Source organism: Opisthocomus hoazin, chromosome 6 (assembly GCF_030867145.1).
Source record: "Opisthocomus hoazin isolate bOpiHoa1 chromosome 6, bOpiHoa1.hap1, whole genome shotgun sequence".
In the NCBI taxonomy this organism is placed as follows: Eukaryota; Metazoa; Chordata; class Aves; order Opisthocomiformes; family Opisthocomidae; genus Opisthocomus; species Opisthocomus hoazin.
In genome coordinates, this window is record NC_134419.1 from 31,872,605 (window position 1) to 31,892,925 (window position 20,321).

The window sequence follows — 20,321 nt, forward strand, 5'->3', positions numbered from 1 at the left end:
CGCTCTCGCAGTAGGCGTCAATGTTTAGACTGGTAGCTGGCAGCCTCAGAAGAGTGGTCAGAGTGAGGATAATGCTGAAGCAGCATCAAAGAGACACAAGAGCTTGGTCGCCCGGAGGAAAGGGCTGAGTTGGGTGGTGGGATGCAGCGTTTGGGGGAGGGATAGTGCGGTGTGGGGTTTTTATTTTGGCTATGGTGGAAGAAAGAACAGTTATTAACAAAATAAATTTAATCTGTCAAGGGCTGCATGTGAACCTTTCTGTGCTGTTGGGCAAAATCTGTTAGAAAACCATATTTCCCCAGGAAGTTTTATGTTCACAGACCCTCACTGAACAGGCCTGTGAGTATCCCAAGCTATCTTGCATGCACTGCACAGAAATTCAATTTTAAATCAGAGTAACCATTCAAAATAACTTTTAAGACAATGCTGAAACCCTACCTATTGTGCCATGAAAGATCTGTGCGGACGGTGCATTTTCAGAGCTGTCAATCAGAGACGGAAGGATGAGTGCTTGTACGTGTTGCACCAAGAAACGACATTCGCCTTTGAAATGGCTCAGCACTTGCAAGCTTCCAATGTTTATTGCAGAGTAAGTAACCTTGCGTCATGAAGCCTTTATCAGATTTTAAAATTTTTCTGTTTTCTGTTTTTTTTTTTTTTTTTAAATGTCTTTCCCCAGAACCGCTCTATTAAGGCTAAGAGGCGGCTGCCTGTTTCTCATGCAGGTAAGGTCCGGGGTGTTACGGGGTGCTGGGCAGCAGTGCCCGGGGCCACCACACACTGCCTGTGCACAACGCCCAGCGGAGTTCCAGCTGTCCTGAACTCCACAACTTGTTCTGCTATTGCAAGAAAAGCATGAAAATCCTGACATGTTATGCACACATATCCCTTACTCTTGAGAACTCTCCAAACGCCTCAGTCAGGCCTCTGCTGTTCCAGGCATTTAGCAAATACCTTAACTAATGCCATCCATGCCCTAAATACCAGCCAAATGTTTTAACACAAATCTGTTTCTCTGTGTAGCTTTGATACACAGAAGGTATATGAGCCGGAAGAAGGGCAAAGATTACTCCTAGAATTAATTTTCAAGCCACCGACAGAGTACTGCTAGTTAATTTTTCCTAAGTTACAAACAGAAACGGCCCAGTTGACTCAACACTTCGGCTCAGGAGTCTACAATTTGTCCACAGGCTGCTTCTGGCACAGAACCCGCATTTCAGGCAGACGACAGCAGCACGCTCGTGACACGTAATGCAGAGCACGTAAGACTGCTCAGCCAGCAATTATTTGATTGCGTGATTTTTGGAGCACGCTGTGGGTGTGGAGCGATGCATTGTCAGCGCTTAGAAGAAGCCTCAAGAAATGGATATATGGTGAATATTTAAAGTCAGTTCAGAAGCGTTTCTAGAAATATCACATTTCTCGTCAGGCACATTATTGTAACCTCAATGCTGCCTTTGTTCCTTGGTCCTTTTCATCCCTTCCCCAAACAGCTCATGAGATGGCAGATTGACTGGAAGCCTGAAGTCGCCAGGACGACAGTAACTGTTACTGATGCCTCATTAATGCACCGTGCCAGACCTCTTCAAAAGAAGTTACCTTCTGAAAAACAACCTATTCCTGATACACGAGGCTGATAACATCACAGCTGATAATAATGGGTAGCATTGATACAGATTTTACCTCTTCAAAGCACTTTGTAATCTTTGCATGGTTAATAACCGTAACACTCTGTGAAGTAAATACTTATTAGCCCCCATTTTAACCAGAAGGAATGGCGTGGCTCAGTGTCATCGGTGACTCAGAAGCATGGAGTCATTTTCAGTTTGGGGAGTTTCTTGTTTATATCCCCGTTGCTCTCCCAGCAGGCACTCCAGAAGAGCGGTCACCAACCAGGGCTCGGCATCCCCCGCTTGTACGATACCATCTAAACGACGTGGTTGAGAGGACCGAGTGTGCTACAGTCTGAGGGCAGGGCTTGTTTAGCACAGAACCAGCAATAGCCGGGGCACTGGTTTTGAAGCTTTTTTAATAGGGTATGGCATAATCTTAAGATACTATTACATGACAGCAAACAGCAACCGTGCTGCAGCCCTCTTCCCCTCTCAACAGGCCTTTTCAGAAAGCCCCTGCCTGACTTCATCCCCAGTTAAGATGTTTCTGTGTGTCAGACAGGTTTCACGCAGTCGGACGTTAAGGCTGCTACACGTGCACCAGCTGCTGGCACGGAGAATGAGGGATTTCATGAGGCCTGAGGAAGAACAGCAGTGTTTAAACCCAATTCTCCTTAGTGCACTTATGTAGAACAGTCCCTTGACACTGGCATCTTCTTTCAAAATGCTAATGGCCTTCCTCTGGATAGTTCTTTAGGATCAGCGGTAAAAGGCATTAGGAAAGAAAAATACTGTTTCTGATGGTTTTTAAAGAGTGGTTCTAGCCTACACGGCAACTGCAACTGGCACAAGGGAGTTCTATGTTTGTTGTCTCTCTACAGTCTCCAGAGAACATATATTTTGTTTACAAGGCAAGCCATTTATAAATGCCAAACCCTGCAAATTCTGCCTGGAATGAGACCAGGAAATATCTCCACTGCAGGGTTTACCCATGTGGGCCCACTCTGCCCCAGACAGCCCATCCTGCAGGGCCACCCTCTGCCCACACAGACACAACCGTGCCCATCCAACGTCCCGGACTTGGCAATGCGTACCCTCTGCTACACCCCAGGTGTTCCCAGTGCTATTTTAAGAACCGTTTTGTTGTGTGTTATTAACAAGTCTGCCTGTAATTCCTGATCTCCCCAACGTTCTTAGTCCATTAATTTAGTGAGTTAAGGCATTTCTGGCTCCACATGCTCCTCACCCCCACTTACTCCAGCCTGTGTCAGAGCACACACCGGCCCAGCTGGACGGGCCACCCCTATTTCAGGCAGCATTATTATTGCAGCAGGGCGCAGTCTGAGTGCACGTGACAGCATTTCGGTAGCAACTCCTGACCCCGGGAAGGTAGAACACAACCTTAGGATTCCTGTCGCCAGGAATTTCACGCAAGAAAGCCGACTTTCACGGAGCTGAGAGAGGAGCTTCTCCTCACCTTCCCACCCCAGCACAGCCACAGGCTGCTGCCGCTCCGTGGAGGCTGGCCGGCTCCCGAGTCCCGCCAAGCCAACCTGTCACCGTCACGTCACTTCTCGGCGATGCAGTTAGGGCATTCGAGACGGACACGCACCGTGGCTCACCCACGACGAGGCAACACTGCCAAAGCGTTGCTGAAATACGGGCCAGCCTGGGGGGCACAACGCTTCCACAGGCACCTGGGTCCTCTGACTTGCACCGGGCACCACACTTTTGGGGTGAAACCTCCCCGCTTCTGCTTCAGAGAGCCGTGTGCTAGCATTACAGCCGCGGAAAGGCAAGAGTTCACCCCAATTAGCTGCAGAACAGGGTGCGTGTTTGGCCGCCCGATGAGGGGATGCTGCTGCCGCCTGCGCCAGGCCACCAGCATGCCCGGCGTTCATCACGCGGCCGTGCCTTCCTCTTCCTCGCACCCTCGGCCAGGCCAGTGGAGCCTGGGGAGCTCACCTGCGGAGCCACGGTGGAGGGGACAGGCCCCCCACCGCTCTCTGGCACCCCAGCTCCACACCTATCTGTAGGGTGGGTGTCACGAGGATGGAACCAGACTCTTTCCAGCGGTGCCCAGCAACAGGACAAGGGGCAACGGGCACAAATTGAAGCAGAGGAAGTTCCAGCTGAACATGAGGAAGAACTTCTTCCCTCTGAGGGTGACGGAGCCCTGGCCCAGGCTGCCCAGGGAGGCTGCGGAGTCTCCTTCTCTGGAGATCTTCAAGCCCCGCCTGGATGCGATGCTGTGCAGCCTGCTCTGGGTGACCCTGCTTCGGCAGGGGGCTTGGGCTGGGTGACCCACAGAGGTCCCTGCCAACCCCGAACATTCTGTGATTCTGTGATGGGGCCGGGGCTCAGCTCCGCCATGAGCAGCGCGGCCCTGGGGCCTTCGCTCGGGTCGCCCGGGTTCTCGCCCCCCAACCCCCGCCCGCTCCCTCGCCGTGCCCGGCCACGCGTGACCGCGGCGGGGCGGGGCGCGCGGCCTCCCTGGGAGGACCGGAGGCGGCTGTGGGAGCCGCTCTGCCCCCTCTCTGCCGGCGCTCTGTGGTTTAAAGATGGCGGCGGGGGCTGAGGGGGCGAGTCCGTGAGTCCCAGGCCGGAGCGCCGCGGGGGCGGCGAGGCGGGCGGGCGCCGGCGGGCCGCGCCGGGGGGAGGAGCGGGAGGCCGCCTCGCCGGGCCGGGGAGCGGCGGCGGCATGTGAAGGCTGGGCCGCGGCGATGGGGCAGCAGGTGGGCCGCGTCGGGGAGCCGGGCGCCGGGCTCCAGCACCAGCCGCCGCCTCAGCAGCAGCCGCGGGGACTGCGGGGGAGCAGCGCGGCCAGGCCGGCGGGCCGACGGCGGGAGGCGGCCGGGCGCGCCGCCGAGGGAGGAGGCTTCAACGTCTTCGCCCAGCACGGTGAGGGGCCGGGGGGAGAGGGACGGGATCGCCCTCCCGCCCCTCCCGCTTTTGTTGCCCTGGGGGTTGCCGGGGTGAGGAGAGGCGCCGGGAGCAGGCGGGGAGAGCGGGGCAGTCCCTGGCGCCGCCACGTCCCGGGGGACGCCGGGCTCGGCCCAGCCCGGGGCCTGGCAGCGAGCTGGGGGCCGGAGCGGCCTCCCCCGGGGCTGGGCACGGCCCCCCCCCCCCCCCCCCCCCCCCCCGCCGGGAATCAAAGCTGGGGCGCTCGGGGGCTGTCAGTGCGGCGGGTCCCGGCTCTGGTTTTATTTATAAAGGTGAACGCTACATGTGCTTTGTGTGTCTGTCTGTCTGTCTGCCGAGGTGCTGGTAACTTGCCCTGCTGGATCTATAAGTCTCCGTTGCTATGTAGCTGCTGGCAGAGCGAACGGTTTTGTTTTGTCCGGGGCATTAGAGCCGCTGCCTGGTTCTCGGCTGAAGTTTTTGCCTCCCCACTTCTGTTCTTATTGCTGTAAACTGATACCGGAAGCGTTTAATGCAACATGATTAGTTTCTGCAGTCTGTCTTAGCAGGAGCCCGCAACTTCAAGTCCCCCTTTGTAACTGTGCTTTTTTATTTATTATAGCCGTTTGGCAACATCTTAATATAACACACAGGTTTTGGAAAGTGTTATCAACTGAAACCTGTCTGCCTTGACAAGTGTGTTGGGAATAGGTGCGTGGATGCATCTCTAATCGTAAAGAACTGAATCTGCTCTGGAGAGCTTGGCTGGTTTCGCTCTAGGTGGAGGGACATGTCAGTGTTTATAGGGCAAGGCTGCTTCTGACAACACATGTTTTTCTTTTGCTCAGTAGAATGAGCATAGGCAAAAAAGATGAAGGAACATGCAACCAGTAGTCTAAATGTAAATATCATCTGCTCTGACTGCTGACGCGTAAGTATCTATCAAAACGAGTGCAGCACTAAATCTGGTTCTTAAAATCTCAGTGCTACCACAGCTTTTGAGGTCAGGGAGCAGTATCACCATTAAAACCAAAATAGAACTCTGTGCTTGCTGAAATGCTTGGCCTGCTGTTACTACAGTTAAGACTAAGGATTACTATTTTACTGCATCTTTGTACTTTTGTACTGTAAAAGGCACTTTGGCAGAAAAATTACCATAAAATAGACTAATACTGTAAAGTCACGATCTTAGGAGCAGATCTCGGAAGTTACGCACCTACCATGCTTCTTTCAGTACACTGAGGTCTTAGTCTTTAGTAGCGGGGCAGAATTGCGTATGGGCTGCTAAGTGTGACTTAGCAGGTGAGAGCACTCCTGCTAATGACAAACTGTCTTTTCATGTTTTGGTACCGTGATGACCACTTGGTTCTTGCTCTTGCAAGACAAGGACAGAAGGGGCGTTTGTGGGAAGTACAGTACAGCATATGGGGATGTGTAGTTACTTCAGAATAACACAGCTGAGACTGACTCAAGCGCATCTTTGCATTTATTGCTGCATGTTTTAGTAGTAATTTAGTTCAGCATCCTGAACAGATCCTTCTAGTTCCTCCTTCTGCCCTACTAAATTTTAAGGTAGAAGATAGAGAGGGTTATTTACATGTAGTGGCAGGGAAATGGAGAGAGAAAACTTTCTTAAGCATGCGTGCACACCAAGAAGATAAATTATGTGCTCTGCCAGCCCTGCTGCTCTGTCGTTCATGGAGCTAGAAACAAGAATGAGCCGAGAAGGCCAACACGCTTCTGAGTAAAACTTTAGTGGCATATAAAAAGAGCATTTCTCTGTGATAACTGCAATTGTATCTTTTAATATAATTACTATTGCTTAGGTTATCTGCTTCAGCGCTGAGGTAATGGATACTTTAGGTTTTTGTTGTTTCTGTTATTTTCTTTGCAGGCTGTAAAGGAAGATGTGTCTTGAAAATAAGATACAGCTTTTTATCCTTTTAGATTATGTAAAAGGGGCGGGGAATTTTGGCAATCCAGTTTTTGAGAGTTTCAGGGCAGGCTTCAAACTCCTGTCCCATTGTGGTGAATACCTCAGCCATATTAAATTGTTCCCTGAGTCCATGCACCTTTTACTAGAAATAAGTCAACAAGTCGCTATTAATAATCTGTACCAAATGCTGGTCAAATTGGTTATCTATTTAAATACTTGCCTTGGGCAATAACCAAAGGTTTTTGTCATGTTCCTGGATCTGGATTTCACTTCATTTCCCAGAAAAATTGTTTTCTTGAAATCCTGACCTCTCTTGTCTGAGAGAAGTTTTTTTCTCTCAACTTCTAATCTTATTTTTCATTTACTGACCTTGTTCTCCTGTTGTACTTAACCTGGCCTGCTGCTAGCTTTCTTTAAGTGCTACGCTTCTTTTGCTGAGAAACTGTGGTTGCTGGTGATATTACTTGATCCATACTCCTCTTTTCTAGTAATTTCTTTCTGAACCTCCCATCTTGTCTCTAGGACATATATTCACAGTGTATGAAAAATGATGCAAAAAGCACAGGATTATGGGCTGGGACTCTAGGACCAGTGATTAAACCAGCCAGTCTAAGGGCGAGAGCCTGGATTATCTGCCCGGCTTGGCTTTCCTTGGTACATTCATGGGTGTGAGGAGGACAGCCTGTCGACTGTGCTAGACCTTTGCAGGTATAAGTCCCTGCCTTAGCTCATGTTGGCAGATTTCGTGCTATACTGTGCCAGGAGTGACGTGAGCCTTACTCAGTACTCTTGCCAAAGTTCATTTTGAGGGGTTGCTTCTTCTGGATTGTTTATGAAAAGGGTGGAAGTAACCAGTGTTTTCAGCCTCAGACCCATTTTGCTACAGGATTTTGAAGAAATCAGAGAAGAAATTTACACTTTGTCAAATCGATAAAGTGCAAAGTCTCTTATGCTAGTCTAATGAAAACTGAGATAAGAGCATTTTTAGGCAACTAACTTGAGGTGTAGTTGTCCCAAGCGTGTTTGCTGTGTTACAGTAGTGTAGGAGAAGCCCTGCAGGTGTACAGGTACTACATACTTCAGGATATGCTTTTGGAAGAAGCAAGGAATTTGAAGATGTTTTCTGCTTTATGGAGAGAACAGGGCAGTCTGTACTGTGGCATCCCACTCTTCTGTCCATGAGAACAGACACCTAGACTCCTGGGGGCTTCAGGTCATCGTAGTATTGAATTCTGCGAGCGCTGCTGTGAAGTTGAGCAGAAAAGTCCTAGGAGAGCTGATACACTGATGTGATTTGTTAGCCGTGGAGTGGAGTTCTCCAAGATGCAGAAGATATTTGTGGATTTTGCAGCTAGCCCTTCAGAGTGCCCCATTGCCAGCATTCCTAGCAGGTAATCTGTGACTTACAAAAGCAAGCAGTAGATCATCAAGCATGTTGGTTGCTAGTAATGTGTTAGAAAGGAAGAGTGCAAACAGAAGGAGTACTCAAACACTAGTGTTCCTGTCTACACTGTGGCAGAGCTAACTGGTACCACAGGGACAACCACTCAAGAGGCAGAAGCTGTAGTGAACACTAGTTATAATCAAATTCTTACATTTCAGTGCAACCAGTAAAGATAAGTAGTACTTGGTGCCATTACAGGATGAGCTTGCTTTCTCTTTCAGAGAAGGGACAGGGGAGAGAACAGGGAAGCAGGTTATCTCCTTATCCTTTCCGTAGTTTGTTTGAGGGAAGGCGTACAGCAGATGACAACAACTTCCAAGTTGCGTGGGCTCTACTCGGCTCCTCGTGTGACCTTCGAACAGTGACATGCTCTGTCTTTCTGAAGAGCGGTGATAGCTGCCTACTGTACTAAGATACTGTTTGGAATGGTGTTAGCATGCTTTTCATCTCCAGAAAGACCTGCTGAGTGTTGTAGAAAACATACTTCAGGAAAATCAGATTATTTAAATCCTGGCTAGGAAGCCTTTGCGATACCTGTTGGCAGTACTGCCACAGTTGCCTTGGTGATATATTTTGGGGTAGCGAAGGCTCTGCCACACTTGAGCTTTTGATACAGCAGACGCAGGACATTTGTTCCCTGTTTTGCTTTCTAGAGGAGGAGTTTAGCAACCTTTTACTATGTGCATCAAGGTCAGGCAAGATAAGCGTATACTTTTAAAAATAAAATTATCATTAAAGCTCCCCTAAGGCAGTTGGAGTGCTATAAAAACACTGATAAAATGTATGATAAAAACATTCTAAAATAGAAGGAAGCGTAAATAACACTATCCCTTTGAAATTCAGTGAAACTGAAGGGCTGGATACAGGAAAATGGAAAGAAGGAGAGAAAATAGGGTCAGTTTAACAACTGCACTTTGTGGGCCGCCTAAAATGCTCTTTATTTTTCATCCCAGTGAAATGCAGCAAGCTCGGGCCAGCACTACTGGCCCGCAGACTTTCCTGTCAGTAAATGCCCTGTGCAGATGGAATATAATCACTGTATTCAGTGCCTGACTCTTTGTACTGTAAATCAGAAATCTTGTGGGACCGTAATGTATAAATAACTCAAGCAATTATTTGGGGAATAAAGGACAGTTCAGTTAAGTGTCTAGAGGAACATCTCCTGTAGAACATGAAATTATAGGCGCGTTCTTCATTTGAGCATGCTCCATGATACCGAAATTATTCCTGTGGATTCAGCTGCATTCAACACTCATTTTTATACCTCGTCTTAAGTTGGGATTTTTGCATACCGTGTCTCACAAATGAGAGGACTCTACCAACTCGATAGGAGGGACAATACAATACAGACTACGGATCTGTTGTATTTCCTGATGTGTGTATATTTCGTGTGCACTTTTCTCATAGACAGGGGAACACACTCTGAAGAAGGTAAGCCTGAAATGAAGTTCCTTCAAAAGATGTTAGTTCTAACTTGAAAATCAGATTTCAAAGCCCAGACAGATCTCCACTTTCTCGGTTCTCCACATGTAGCAGATGGTGTGGTACAAGTTGTTCTAGTAATATTTCACAAACTTGCTATTGCTTGCAAGTGCAATGTTTTGCAAGAAAAAAAAAAATTGTGGGATTTTTTTTGGAAACAGGGACATGGCCAAGTGAAGAAACCGGTGGAAAGTAAACGTGTAAGCAATTGGACACAAAAGCAAGGTGTCACAAGTGGCTTAAATCATCTTTTTAAATCTAGTGGGACTGACAGCTCACATAATTAGAGTTGGAAGATAGTTGAGCCGTCTCCTAGGGATGCTGTAGCAGGCTTGGCTTCAGGAGGATTTTATGGCTGGTGCTAATTACAGATTCTGGGACAGTAGGCTTGAAATCAATGTGTTCACTGGTGTTCAGAAGTGACCTGTTCTGTGACCCCCTTACTTCAGCATACGTCATGTTTGTTTATTCCTAAGGCAGGCCAGGCCTTGCTGAAATCAAATCATGATTTTAGATCTTTGTTGTATAGGTAAAGCTAGATGATCTTTAATGTGATTTATTCCAGCCCGTTTCTCTTAGTTGTCACAACTTCATGTTTCCAGTACACTTACTATCTGTAAACTGTCTTCTAAATACTGCTGACAGCTGACTAGTTCACACTCCTAAGAAACTATGTTAAGATCCAACTAACATAAAACAAGAAACAGCCGTTTATACTTATTCCAATAGGGATGTGTGTGAAAGTTATTAAAAGTAATACAGTTGGGTTTTGTTTAGTGACCTGCTGAGTGAATTTTCGCTGGGTTGTATTTCAAAAAGCCAGGGATGGAGTACCGCAGACTAAATCGTCCCCTACATTGTAACTGTTTCAGAATCCGATATCCCTGCTTGCCAAACAGTTAGTAGTTACAGTGTGTAATTATCAATGATGCAAAGCTTGGTAACTGTAGTGCGAATGGCCCCTTGACTGGCTTAGCAGGTGAGCCTGCAAAGTAGCCATACAGATTCCTTCTTAACAGCTTTCAGAAGAGTATTTACTGGTAAAGAAGTACTTCTCATAGTTGTTTAGACCACCAGCAGTCTCTCTTTCCCTCGACACAGCAGGAAAGAAAAAAAAGCTTGTGCTGAGTGGGGTAACACAGTTGACTGGCTCGGTCCAAAGTAACGGTTCTCTCACCGTTACTGCATCATCCCTGACATTTCTCTGGTTTGGTGGTTATGAAATACTTTGTTTTAAAGGCTGATCTTGGTATTATCCATAGACATTATTCTCTCTAGAACAAGTGACTGTTACAAAACCATTGAGGCTTCCTGTCGGTAACCCTGTAAACCACAACAACAAAGCTTAGTTTTATTACCCCTATCTGCTTAGGAAGTTTCATGTGCTTTATGGGCTTTCTATAAAGACATGTACATCTCCCAATTGCGATTGCTTATCTGAAACTGTGTATAAATTAACTTTTTAATAGGTGGCTTTCAGTATTAGATAAATTAGCACAGGAATTTCAAAAAATAGTCCAAAAATAGCTGCCTTTTTTGAGGGGGAGACAAAGATGCACAGAAATACTTCACTAAGAATTGAATTGGTTTTATTTCAGTCTTCTACTTCTCTTTAAAGGCCATTTAAACATATTTAAGACTGAACTTTTTCAAGAAATTCCTTTCTTCTTCTCCTGTCTCTCCCGCCTGAACATTGTCTTTAGGATCTTAATCTTACTATAATACTTCCATTAAAGATAATTACGTGTTAATAAACTTGGAGCTTCACTTATGTTGGTTTGAAAGTATTCTATGACAATAGTGATGTGAGAACTGGGACAACCGTTATGTAAGAAAAGTAGCTCTTTCGTGAAGGAAACATCATTTTCTGTAGAACAGTTCTGCATCCCCTCATCCTTTAATTTGATAATGTTACTGGTTTAGATTTTTATCTCTTCTCTGTTGCTAGCTTGTTTTTGTTGTTATTTGATACTTAAGTGAAACTTAAGCGTCTTCTTGTTATAAGCTGTATATGGCAAAGGCATATGAACCATCTCCTGCTGCTGTTGGACACAAATTAGGAATCAAATTAGAAGAGAGGAGGATGAGAACATTCTGGATTTGTGACCCTATACAGCTGCCAGTCTATTTCTCTTTCCTTTCTCCTATAATAAACCCAACCGCAAAGCATGAAGTGTCTCTCTGTTGTTCCTGTTTGTTGACATCTCAACTAGGATAAGTAGAATGAACAGCTATGGAGAAGAGTATCTCCATAAAGACAGATAATGGGGGAGAGGAAGGAACAGGAATGAGTAAAGACTGGAAGAGAAAAAGGTAAAAGATGATCTTGCAGCTTCTCCCTAGTAGTGCATTTAAGTACACTGGAGATTTTATTTCAGCTATTCAGCTTCAGAGATAATGCTTTTAAAATACAATCTTGGGTATACTTAACACTGGTAGAGTGAGACAGGTGAGCCTTTCTAAACTGATCTGTGGCAAGTTAGAAGTGGATTGCTGACCGAGGTCCCCATAATGGGCAGCGTACTGGTTGGGGGCTTTCCCCACGTAGCTGATGACAAAAAGATGAGTTCTCAGCTCCTGGAGCGCAACTGAATGTTAATTTGCAGGACTCTGTTTTGGGAAGCAAAAACCCACTAACAAGATCTCCTCCTCCTGTTCCCTTCTAGCCAGATGTAGAATAAAGTATAGTTGGAATAGCGAATACAGATATAGACTCTTTAGTTCACACCTGGAATTTACAGTGAGTTGGCATAAGATACCAATCATCACTTTTGTTGCAGGTTACGTGTGGTCAGCACAATGGCTAATTTTGAAACAGGTGTCAGGCTTGCCTCTGGTTGAAAGAAATGATATTAACATTGGCTATTGTGGTGGTAGTTGTAGCGTAGGTCAAGAAGTGTTCCTGCTTTTCAGATTCTGTGTTCAATTAGACCCGTAATTTTTGGAGAAGTAGATTGTAGAGAGTAGCGTGCCTGTAGATACACCAGAACATGTCGAAATTGCGGAGGGAAGAAACACTGCCTTATCACAGATCTGTGTACACTCCAACATGGCCTAGCCTAGGAGCTTGTTTAAATGTTGTCATATACAAGTAGATTCGTATTACCTCTGGCATTTACCCTAAAGATCAGGGGTCCAAACAGTGTTTACAGAGCATGAATGTGTTTTCTGGATGAAAAAGGAAAATGTTTGTATGTTCTAATTTTGTAGCCACTGGATTGTGACGGTAACCCTGCAAACCCAAGCTGGAGTGTAAATTAATATAATGAGTCCTTCCTTAGCTTACAGGGTCAGCTCAGTTTCTCAAGATTATTTTAAAGGCTTTGCTGCTCAGGGTTCATTTTGCTAACCAGCAGTGTCACAGAGTTAACAAGACTGTTCAGTTTTACTGCTGCTATTCAGAAACCTGTGGGAGGCTGTGCAACTGATGAGAATATCAATTTTGTGTTGCTGCTTACAAAAGCCAAGAGCAGAAGTAGGAACAAGATACAGCTATACTGTTACCTCTGAAATTTACTTAATAGTATAAGAAAGCTGGAAAAATTATTTAAATTAGCCTCAAAGGGATTTAAAAAGAAATTCTTTTAAAGTGTACTTTCTGGTCCAGCAATCTAATATGCCAGCACTTGCCAATTAATGAAACCGTGGTGACTGTTCAGCAATAAAAGAAGTCTGTTTCTGCAAGCTTTTTAAAAATTGGTACAAGTTTTTTCATCTAGGAAGAGTGGAACGCACTCTTCTTAGAGATCTGATTAACCTTGACAATCTTTTGAAATAGTTAGTGGCATAGGTTCCTTCCTCCATTAAGTCACTGGGTGCCGCAGAACTCAAGCTTATAGTGGCCTGAGCTGGATTGCATAAGCATGGACTTACTGTGTGTGTTTAATGCTGTTTTTTCTTGGAACGCAGGTTTTAATTGTAAAGCTTTCTTTATGTCCACTTCAGTACAAATGAAAGAGAAACAGTGTCCTCTGTCTGAGAGCCGATTCATGGTTCCTTTTCTCCTATAAATGAAGTTTTTTCATCTTTTCATTTATACACTGGCAAATAAAGAAATTCAGTCTAACAGTTGGCAGCTCTCAGGCTTAGATTTTAGATACTGAAGTTAAAAACCAAGTTCTTCAAACTTGAACTTTAAATTGCTGAATGTCCTACATGTGCTCTTTAGAATATTGTTGATATTAATCAAGTTGAGTCTTGGTAAAGGTATTCTTAGAATGACACCTTGATCAAAGCATAAAGGCTGTGGTATAGGCAAGACCTTGAACAGATACTCTGAAAGTTGTTTCTTTGATCACTTTGTGGTGATATCACTCCGTCTGGTTTGTTTTCAGACCTGCTTTTTTAGTGACTGGATTGGCATTAAGTAAGCCACGATAAGCTTGATCATTTGTGGCAGTAACATGTATAAATAGTGAGAGCCAGGTCTGTGCAGGCCCTGGAGAATTCTTGTGCTTTCTCCTGACTGTGAAGATGAGTGGGGTTTTAGCAGGTTTGGTCATCTTCGTTTGAGGCAGAAAGATGTGTACAGCATGGGGAGGGATGAATGGTGATTTTGTAATTGATTATCGTTGTGAAAACTGTGCTCTAGCCCAGTTACCCTGTGAAGCACAGCAAAATACTTTTCCACTAATCATAAATTGTATGCTTATTATTCAGGATGATATAAGTTGATTTTGCTTAATTTTGATTTATGGCTTTTTAAAAAAAATCCCAAGAGTAAACAGAGAAAGCAGCAGTACTTTTATCAGATTAAAAAGGCTTTGTCTAGAGAAGATCCTTAGAATAAATAGGAAAATGGTATTCAGTGTCTTGTGGTGTTACTATTTCAAGTTATATTTAGGTTGTTTTCTGCAGGATCTCAAAAAAATGTGGATATTAAGGCTTGCAACATAGCTGTGAGGAAGGAGCTGATTTTTCATGTTAGAAGAAACTGAGATCAATTTTTTGAGTAATCTAATAGATTTGAGTCTGTTATAAACTACAGAAGAACAACTAGCCCACTTCTCATATTTTTTTTTTTTCTTTCAGAGGTGCATTGGATGGTTAAGGATTGGTATGCAAAATCTGTAGACGCTCAAATGAAGATTTGAGTAGCCTGCCATAGCTATCCTGTGAAATGAGAGCAGAGCTTTTGTCATCACAGTGCTAAATCTCTTTTGTCAGAAAAGATTTTAATCTTCTGTTTTTACATCATCATAATTAAATATATTTAACTTCTTTAGGGATAAAATGCTTAAAGAGGGCATTGCCCTTTAAACTGGAGTGATTTGGTTGCGTGGTAATTCCTGCACTTTAGCACCTAGTTAGAAGGACAGGTATGCTTTGAGAAGTTGGACTAGGCTACAAGCTTCAGTCTGTCAAAGCTAAGCTCACCTGTAGTCTTGTACAGAAGTTATTTCTTGTTTTGATGTGAACAAGTCTGTATAGCTTCCATCTATTTTTTTTTGTCAAATGGTTAAGCTAAATTTGAATGAGACGCTTGGTATGCGTGTCCTTTCCATCAGCACACAAGCTTGCACCGTGATGGTGGGGGTGCAGTGACCTTTTTCTGGGTGCCTTGTTAGCGTTTCTGCTAAAGAAAATGTTTTTCTCATTTTAGGCGGTGATGGCAAAGCATATAACTGCTGCTAGGTGCAGCCTAGCTCTAGGCTCATGCTCAGCTGGCCTCTTGGTACCTGCTCAGCCCCAGGTGGATGGACGTGGCCCTGGTATTATACCCACTTGTGCTGTGGGCTGTGGAAACTGGCACGCCTTAAGGGGACACGGTTATAGTCTGTTTAGACTCAGGTGATCTGTGCTGGTTTTCTCGCTCTACAGGTGGGGTAATGGCATCCCCAGGTGCTGATTACTAGCATGTTTTCTGTGGTGCATCAGCTGTCGCAGAGCTCCACTGCAGCTGAAATGCAGGAGGCATTGCCAGTAAGTATTTTGCTCCCGAACAAGAACAGCACTTGACTAGGAGGAGCCTCTTAGACATCCTGTCCCCTTTCTTCAGCCTTCCCCTCTCGGCACAAAGCTCACCTTGTTGTGGTTGAGCAGGGAAGCAGGCTTTGAAACACGCACTGCGCTGGCAGCAGGGAGCAGGTGAGTGGGAGAAAGCACAGCCTCACCCTGGGCAGAACTACCACGTTAGCTGAGGGGCCTGGGCAGCACACGGGAATTTTGGTGAAATTGGGTGAATTTTAGTGAAACTGGGCGACTTTTAAAGAAGTTAAAAGGATCAATCGCAGCTGCTTATGGAGAACATTATTTTCCAGCCTACCACGAGAGGGTGCTACAATGCTTTGGCTTAATTTATCCATTGCTGAAAGGTTTTTTGTTAGGAAAAGTGGAGGGGTTTTTTTTTCAACATTATTGTGTTACAGTAAAGAGTGTGTTAAGTAGCTGTTGGTTTATGAAAGCAGGCAAGATCAGCATGACAGAAGGCAGATGTAGCTGTCTTAAAATTTAAAGGAATACGTGTTTATTTTGCTTCTGCCTTTGAGAGCTGAACTGCTTCTTTTTTAGTCGCTTTGTTTCTGTTGGGCTTTATCCTAGATAACTTAATCTGCCAGTAAGAGAGGTTTTCCAGCTTGTTTATGTCTAAGTATGCAGGCGATCTTTCATGCATGAAGAGACATTAAATCTGATACTTCTGGGTAATCTGAGCCCTCAAATTAAGAGTCACTTCTTACTGCTTCTGTGCACTTCTCGTCTGTAAAATGACAATAATGTTTTCTTGTTTTATGGAGATGTTTAGACTTAACTTTTGCATAAACAAACACAGAAGAGCTGTCTGCAGGCTAAGTGTGCAGCCATGCACTCTTGTCTCACCCTGCAGGCTGTTAGAGAAACAGGTTTGTTGTGGTTCTAGCCTGTATTTCAGACCACTTGTGGCATGATAACAGGTCTGAAAGAAGGTTAGTGTTTGTATGAATTGTCTGACTGGTCCTGATTTGGAGCTGTGCTTTGCTGTATATTATCTATACAAACATCCATGAAGATACATATATATATCTATACAAACAAAAGAGAGAATTGCAGTAAGCATTGATGCAGTTAGATTGTCGGCTGGGAGACAGGATCTGTGCAAAGAGATCCTAAACCTGGTGTTTAGGGTTTGGGCATGCAATTACAAAAAAAAAGGCCACCTGACACTACTGTGTTCATTGTTGACTGCTCAGCTGTGGGGTAGTTCTTCCACTAAATTGGGAAAATTTTTGTGAAAATCACTTATCCCCTTTAATACTCATCACTGAAAGGCTACACTAAAAGAAACCCATCAATCAGTCCTAAAACAGAATACTAGAAAGGAGATATGAAAATCTGTTTAAAATGCAACCAAGACAGACTTCTTGTCTTGCATACTATCATGTAAAAGCAGAGGCATGACTTCTGGCATTCTGTAGCTGCCCTTTTCTTCTTCCCCTTCTTTTGTTACAGTGGTGAGATCTTACTTGCCTTTTGGGCCTTGGCGTCTGGCTTTGTGACATCCACCCCTCCATTCTTTCCTCTCACAGTAAGATTAAAATATTCTTCATCACACAGTTACCCCTTATGCTCTGCCCCCTGAGCCTGCAGGGAGGTAGGATTGTAATTTTTAAAACCAGAAAAGCTTTTATAGAAGCAGCATCTTGATTTGTTAATAGAGAAGGAGGCTTTAGTATATGGAATACACTGCTCTGGTACAGCAGTGCTTCGTATCGCCAAACTGAAAGTTCCCCTTCCAGGGATTGCTCTTGTGCTTTTAGAAATAAGGCAATGATCCCTGTGTGCAGGGAAGTGTCATTCCATGGTGAGTACCATGTGAAATGAGGTTGTCTGAAGCTGAAAGGGAAACAGAATTCAGTGTCCAGGAATTGGTGCTGGTGACAAATTGGGAAGAGCAACCATTTCTTTTCCTGTGAGTGATTAGCATTCTTGCTCAGCTGCCCCATCTTTAGTTTGAGCCATACCCGATCTGGAGATGAGACAGGTAAAGTTGCAGCAAAGCAGCTTAGTCTAGTCTTTCTGTTGCTCTGTTTGCTGTGTGGCATTCAACCCTGTACTGTGGGGATCTTCTATTATATGCTGCTGTTCTACTTTTCCTTGCTTTAAGCCTACTTTCTGCCCTTGCAGTTCCTTTCTGTGTTGTTCAATGTACAGGACCTGCTGTTTCTTCTGTGCTTTCTATCCTTCTTATTCTTTGCATAACTTAATTTGCTTGGTTTTCCCTCCTGGTTTATTGCTTTCTTGAGTAGGCCCTTTTCCTTCTTGCCCTGTTAGCATAGTGCCTTCCTAGCTGACTCTGTGCTCTTGGTAAAACAGTTTATTCCCCAATTCCTTGCCTTTGCTGGCAGACAAAGGATGCCAGCGCCAAAACCAGGAATGCAGGCATGCAGGAATTGAGGAAAATGGTTTCTCCCTATGAAGGTACCATCTTTGTTTAAATATTAAAAAACTGAAATATTGACATGAGCAAAAATCCCTGCATTTAAGAAAACTATTTTCTAATAGCTTATGCTATTTAGTTAGCTAATTTTTTTTTCCACTGGTAGGATAGTAAGTTAATAAAAGGCAGACAGTGTTTTGTCACACAGATAAGTCAGAGGCATGGGTACACAAAATGGTTTATGCAACAGGTTCTCTAGCAGAACTACTAAGGCAGTGCCCTTTCCACAGGACCAGGCTTTCTTTTCCAAGTTTGGCGGTAGAGGCTTTCTATTGTGCTGTGCCCCATGATAGATTTTCTTCCCTTTTTTCATGCGTGAACTTAAAGCTACTTGTTTTAATCCTGCTTCATTAGTGTGAGGAAGCATAGGAGTTTTTGTTTAGAGAACAGCAGAGATGGTAGCTGTTTTCAAAGTGTTGTATGTCCTTATATTGAAAGTGTTACTCACTGTAAGGCTTTTGTCACAAGAGCTCTATTGCGATGTGGGAAGGGTGGCTGATCAACACCAGTTTGAGTCCTGCTTTGCCATAGCTTCCAGTCTGGTATTTTGCAGACGACTTTGTTTCTTTGCTTTAGACCTCCTTCTGCATAGTACAAATTTTACCCTGTTCTGTAGGGCTGTCGGGGAATAAAATATCAAAACTGTGAGGCACTCTAGATATCAAGTGCTACAAAAATATCCCATGTAGTATCAAGTCATAATATTAGCGTGCCCTGACTGAGAATGTTCTGTAGGCTGTGAATTTAATGCCTGCGAGAATAAGTGTTTACTGCTAGTGAAGGGTACAGCATGGGTAGCACTAGTGATGGTACATGTCACCCACAAAACGAGTATGGCCTCAGCAGAAGCCTAGGATCTGATGCATCGTCTTTCTCTTTTCCTTTTAAATTATTATAAGTGTTTCAGCTAAAATTGTGAATCTTACTGTTCACTTGTAGACATCTGAGCAGGCTAGATGGTTACCTACTAGAAAGTCTGGAAATAAATCTTACTAGAATTCGTATCCTCTTTGGAAAAATCATTGCATCTTGTCACAAGTGTGGAGAACTACTCACCCTTGGGAGAGCAATTACCTAGATTTTGAAAAACTTCACTGTTTGGGATGAGATACTCATGCTGCTCTTGCCCGACTGCCTCTTGTGTAAAGGAACAGGCACATCACTGGATGACACATGTTCACTCTCAATTTTGTGTGTTAGCACCCATGCAATTTTAAATCTGAAAAATTACGACTGTGTGTCTCAGGCCTGGCCTCTGAGAAGGAATGCCGAGTCCTTTCAGCAGCGTGCCTCCGAAGACAGCTGCGCAGTTAGCATGCATGTCTGCCAGGGTCTGTGCTCTCCACAATGATCCCCACCCCAAATCTCCAGACAATAACAGGAGATGAATCTCAACAGCTGCAGAAGGCTCAGTTTATGAATCTTAGTTAGGGTAAGGAATTATTTGAAGTGTTTCTTTTCATAAGTGTCTAATGATGGCTGTAAGGGCTACATATCCCCATTCAAGTTGTCAAGACAATGCTAACCTCTTTATAGAGGTGGAGTTCTGGTGGTCTGAGCCTGTGTGGATGCCATGTCCCTCTAAACATAAATAATGCTCATATAGACCGTAGTGTTTCTGTGCTCTACCAGTGTTCTCTCAGTTCTCCTTCCTGTTTTCCCCTGCCCAGGTTACACCTTTTTTTTTTTTTTCCACATGTCAGTTTTTCCAGTTGTATTTTTTCATGGAGAGTAGGCTACCACCCTTACGTGACATACTGCTTTCATAACATTGGCAGAGTGCCTAATAAAACTGGTTTGAGACCTCCACACCCAGACCTGAGTATTTTTCCTCCCCAGTTTAAAGGAACAACCTTAATTTTATGTATTTGTCTTAGATTACAGCAACCACCTTCATGTATTAAGAACAAAGCCAAGACTGTCGGGTTTCCCATAATTATGTTGTACCTGTCATTATGTAGAAAGCCCTGCCCTTTCTTTAGAAGTCAAATCATTTGATTCCATGTGTTTTAATTGGGTGAGTCATTTAGTTTCAGTCTTGCTGCTAGAGCATGCGTCTATTTGTCTAATGTAATTTCCCCTTAATAGGGCCAACAGTAGCAGTACCAGCAGTATGAATTCCGTTATAATCTGTCTGCAATCTTTACAATACATAATTTCACAAAAATTCACCAGGAATTTTCAAATAATACTTGCATTAATTTTTTTCAACGATGGAGAGGGTTATAAGTTGATCTAGGAAATACCTAATCTTGAATTAAACTTTTACAGGACATCCTGGTCCCCTGAATTACAATACGATAAGGCTGAATTAATGAAAACTTGTCAAAAGAGAAGCTTGTCCCCATCATCACCGTACTGCTTCTTTACCGATACTGGTTCTCATCTAGCCGTGTGGTGAGCCAGTCCAGGCAGCTAAACCGACAGAAAACTCCTGAATTGCTGGTTTGGGTTCCTGACCCAGCTTACTGCACATCAGATGAAGGCGGGTGTGAGCATGTGGGAGGCAGCAAAGGAGGCAGCTGGCAGCGG

General features: G+C 44.5%; 1 protein-coding gene across 2 annotated transcripts in view; it reads left to right on the forward strand.

Moving 5' to 3' along the window:
* The first annotated feature begins 4,305 nt into the window (after nt 1–4,305).
* The window catches only part of ABL2 (ABL proto-oncogene 2, non-receptor tyrosine kinase), a 47,167-nt gene continuing 31,151 nt past the window's right edge, over nt 4,306–20,321 (forward strand). For both annotated transcript variants that reach the window (XM_075422558.1, XM_075422560.1), the window contains exon 1: nt 4,306–4,514. In XM_075422558.1, coding sequence (XP_075278673.1) covers nt 4,337–4,514 — 178 coding nt within the window. In that variant the 5' untranslated portion in view covers nt 4,306–4,336. The remainder of the gene's footprint in view (nt 4,515–20,321) is intronic.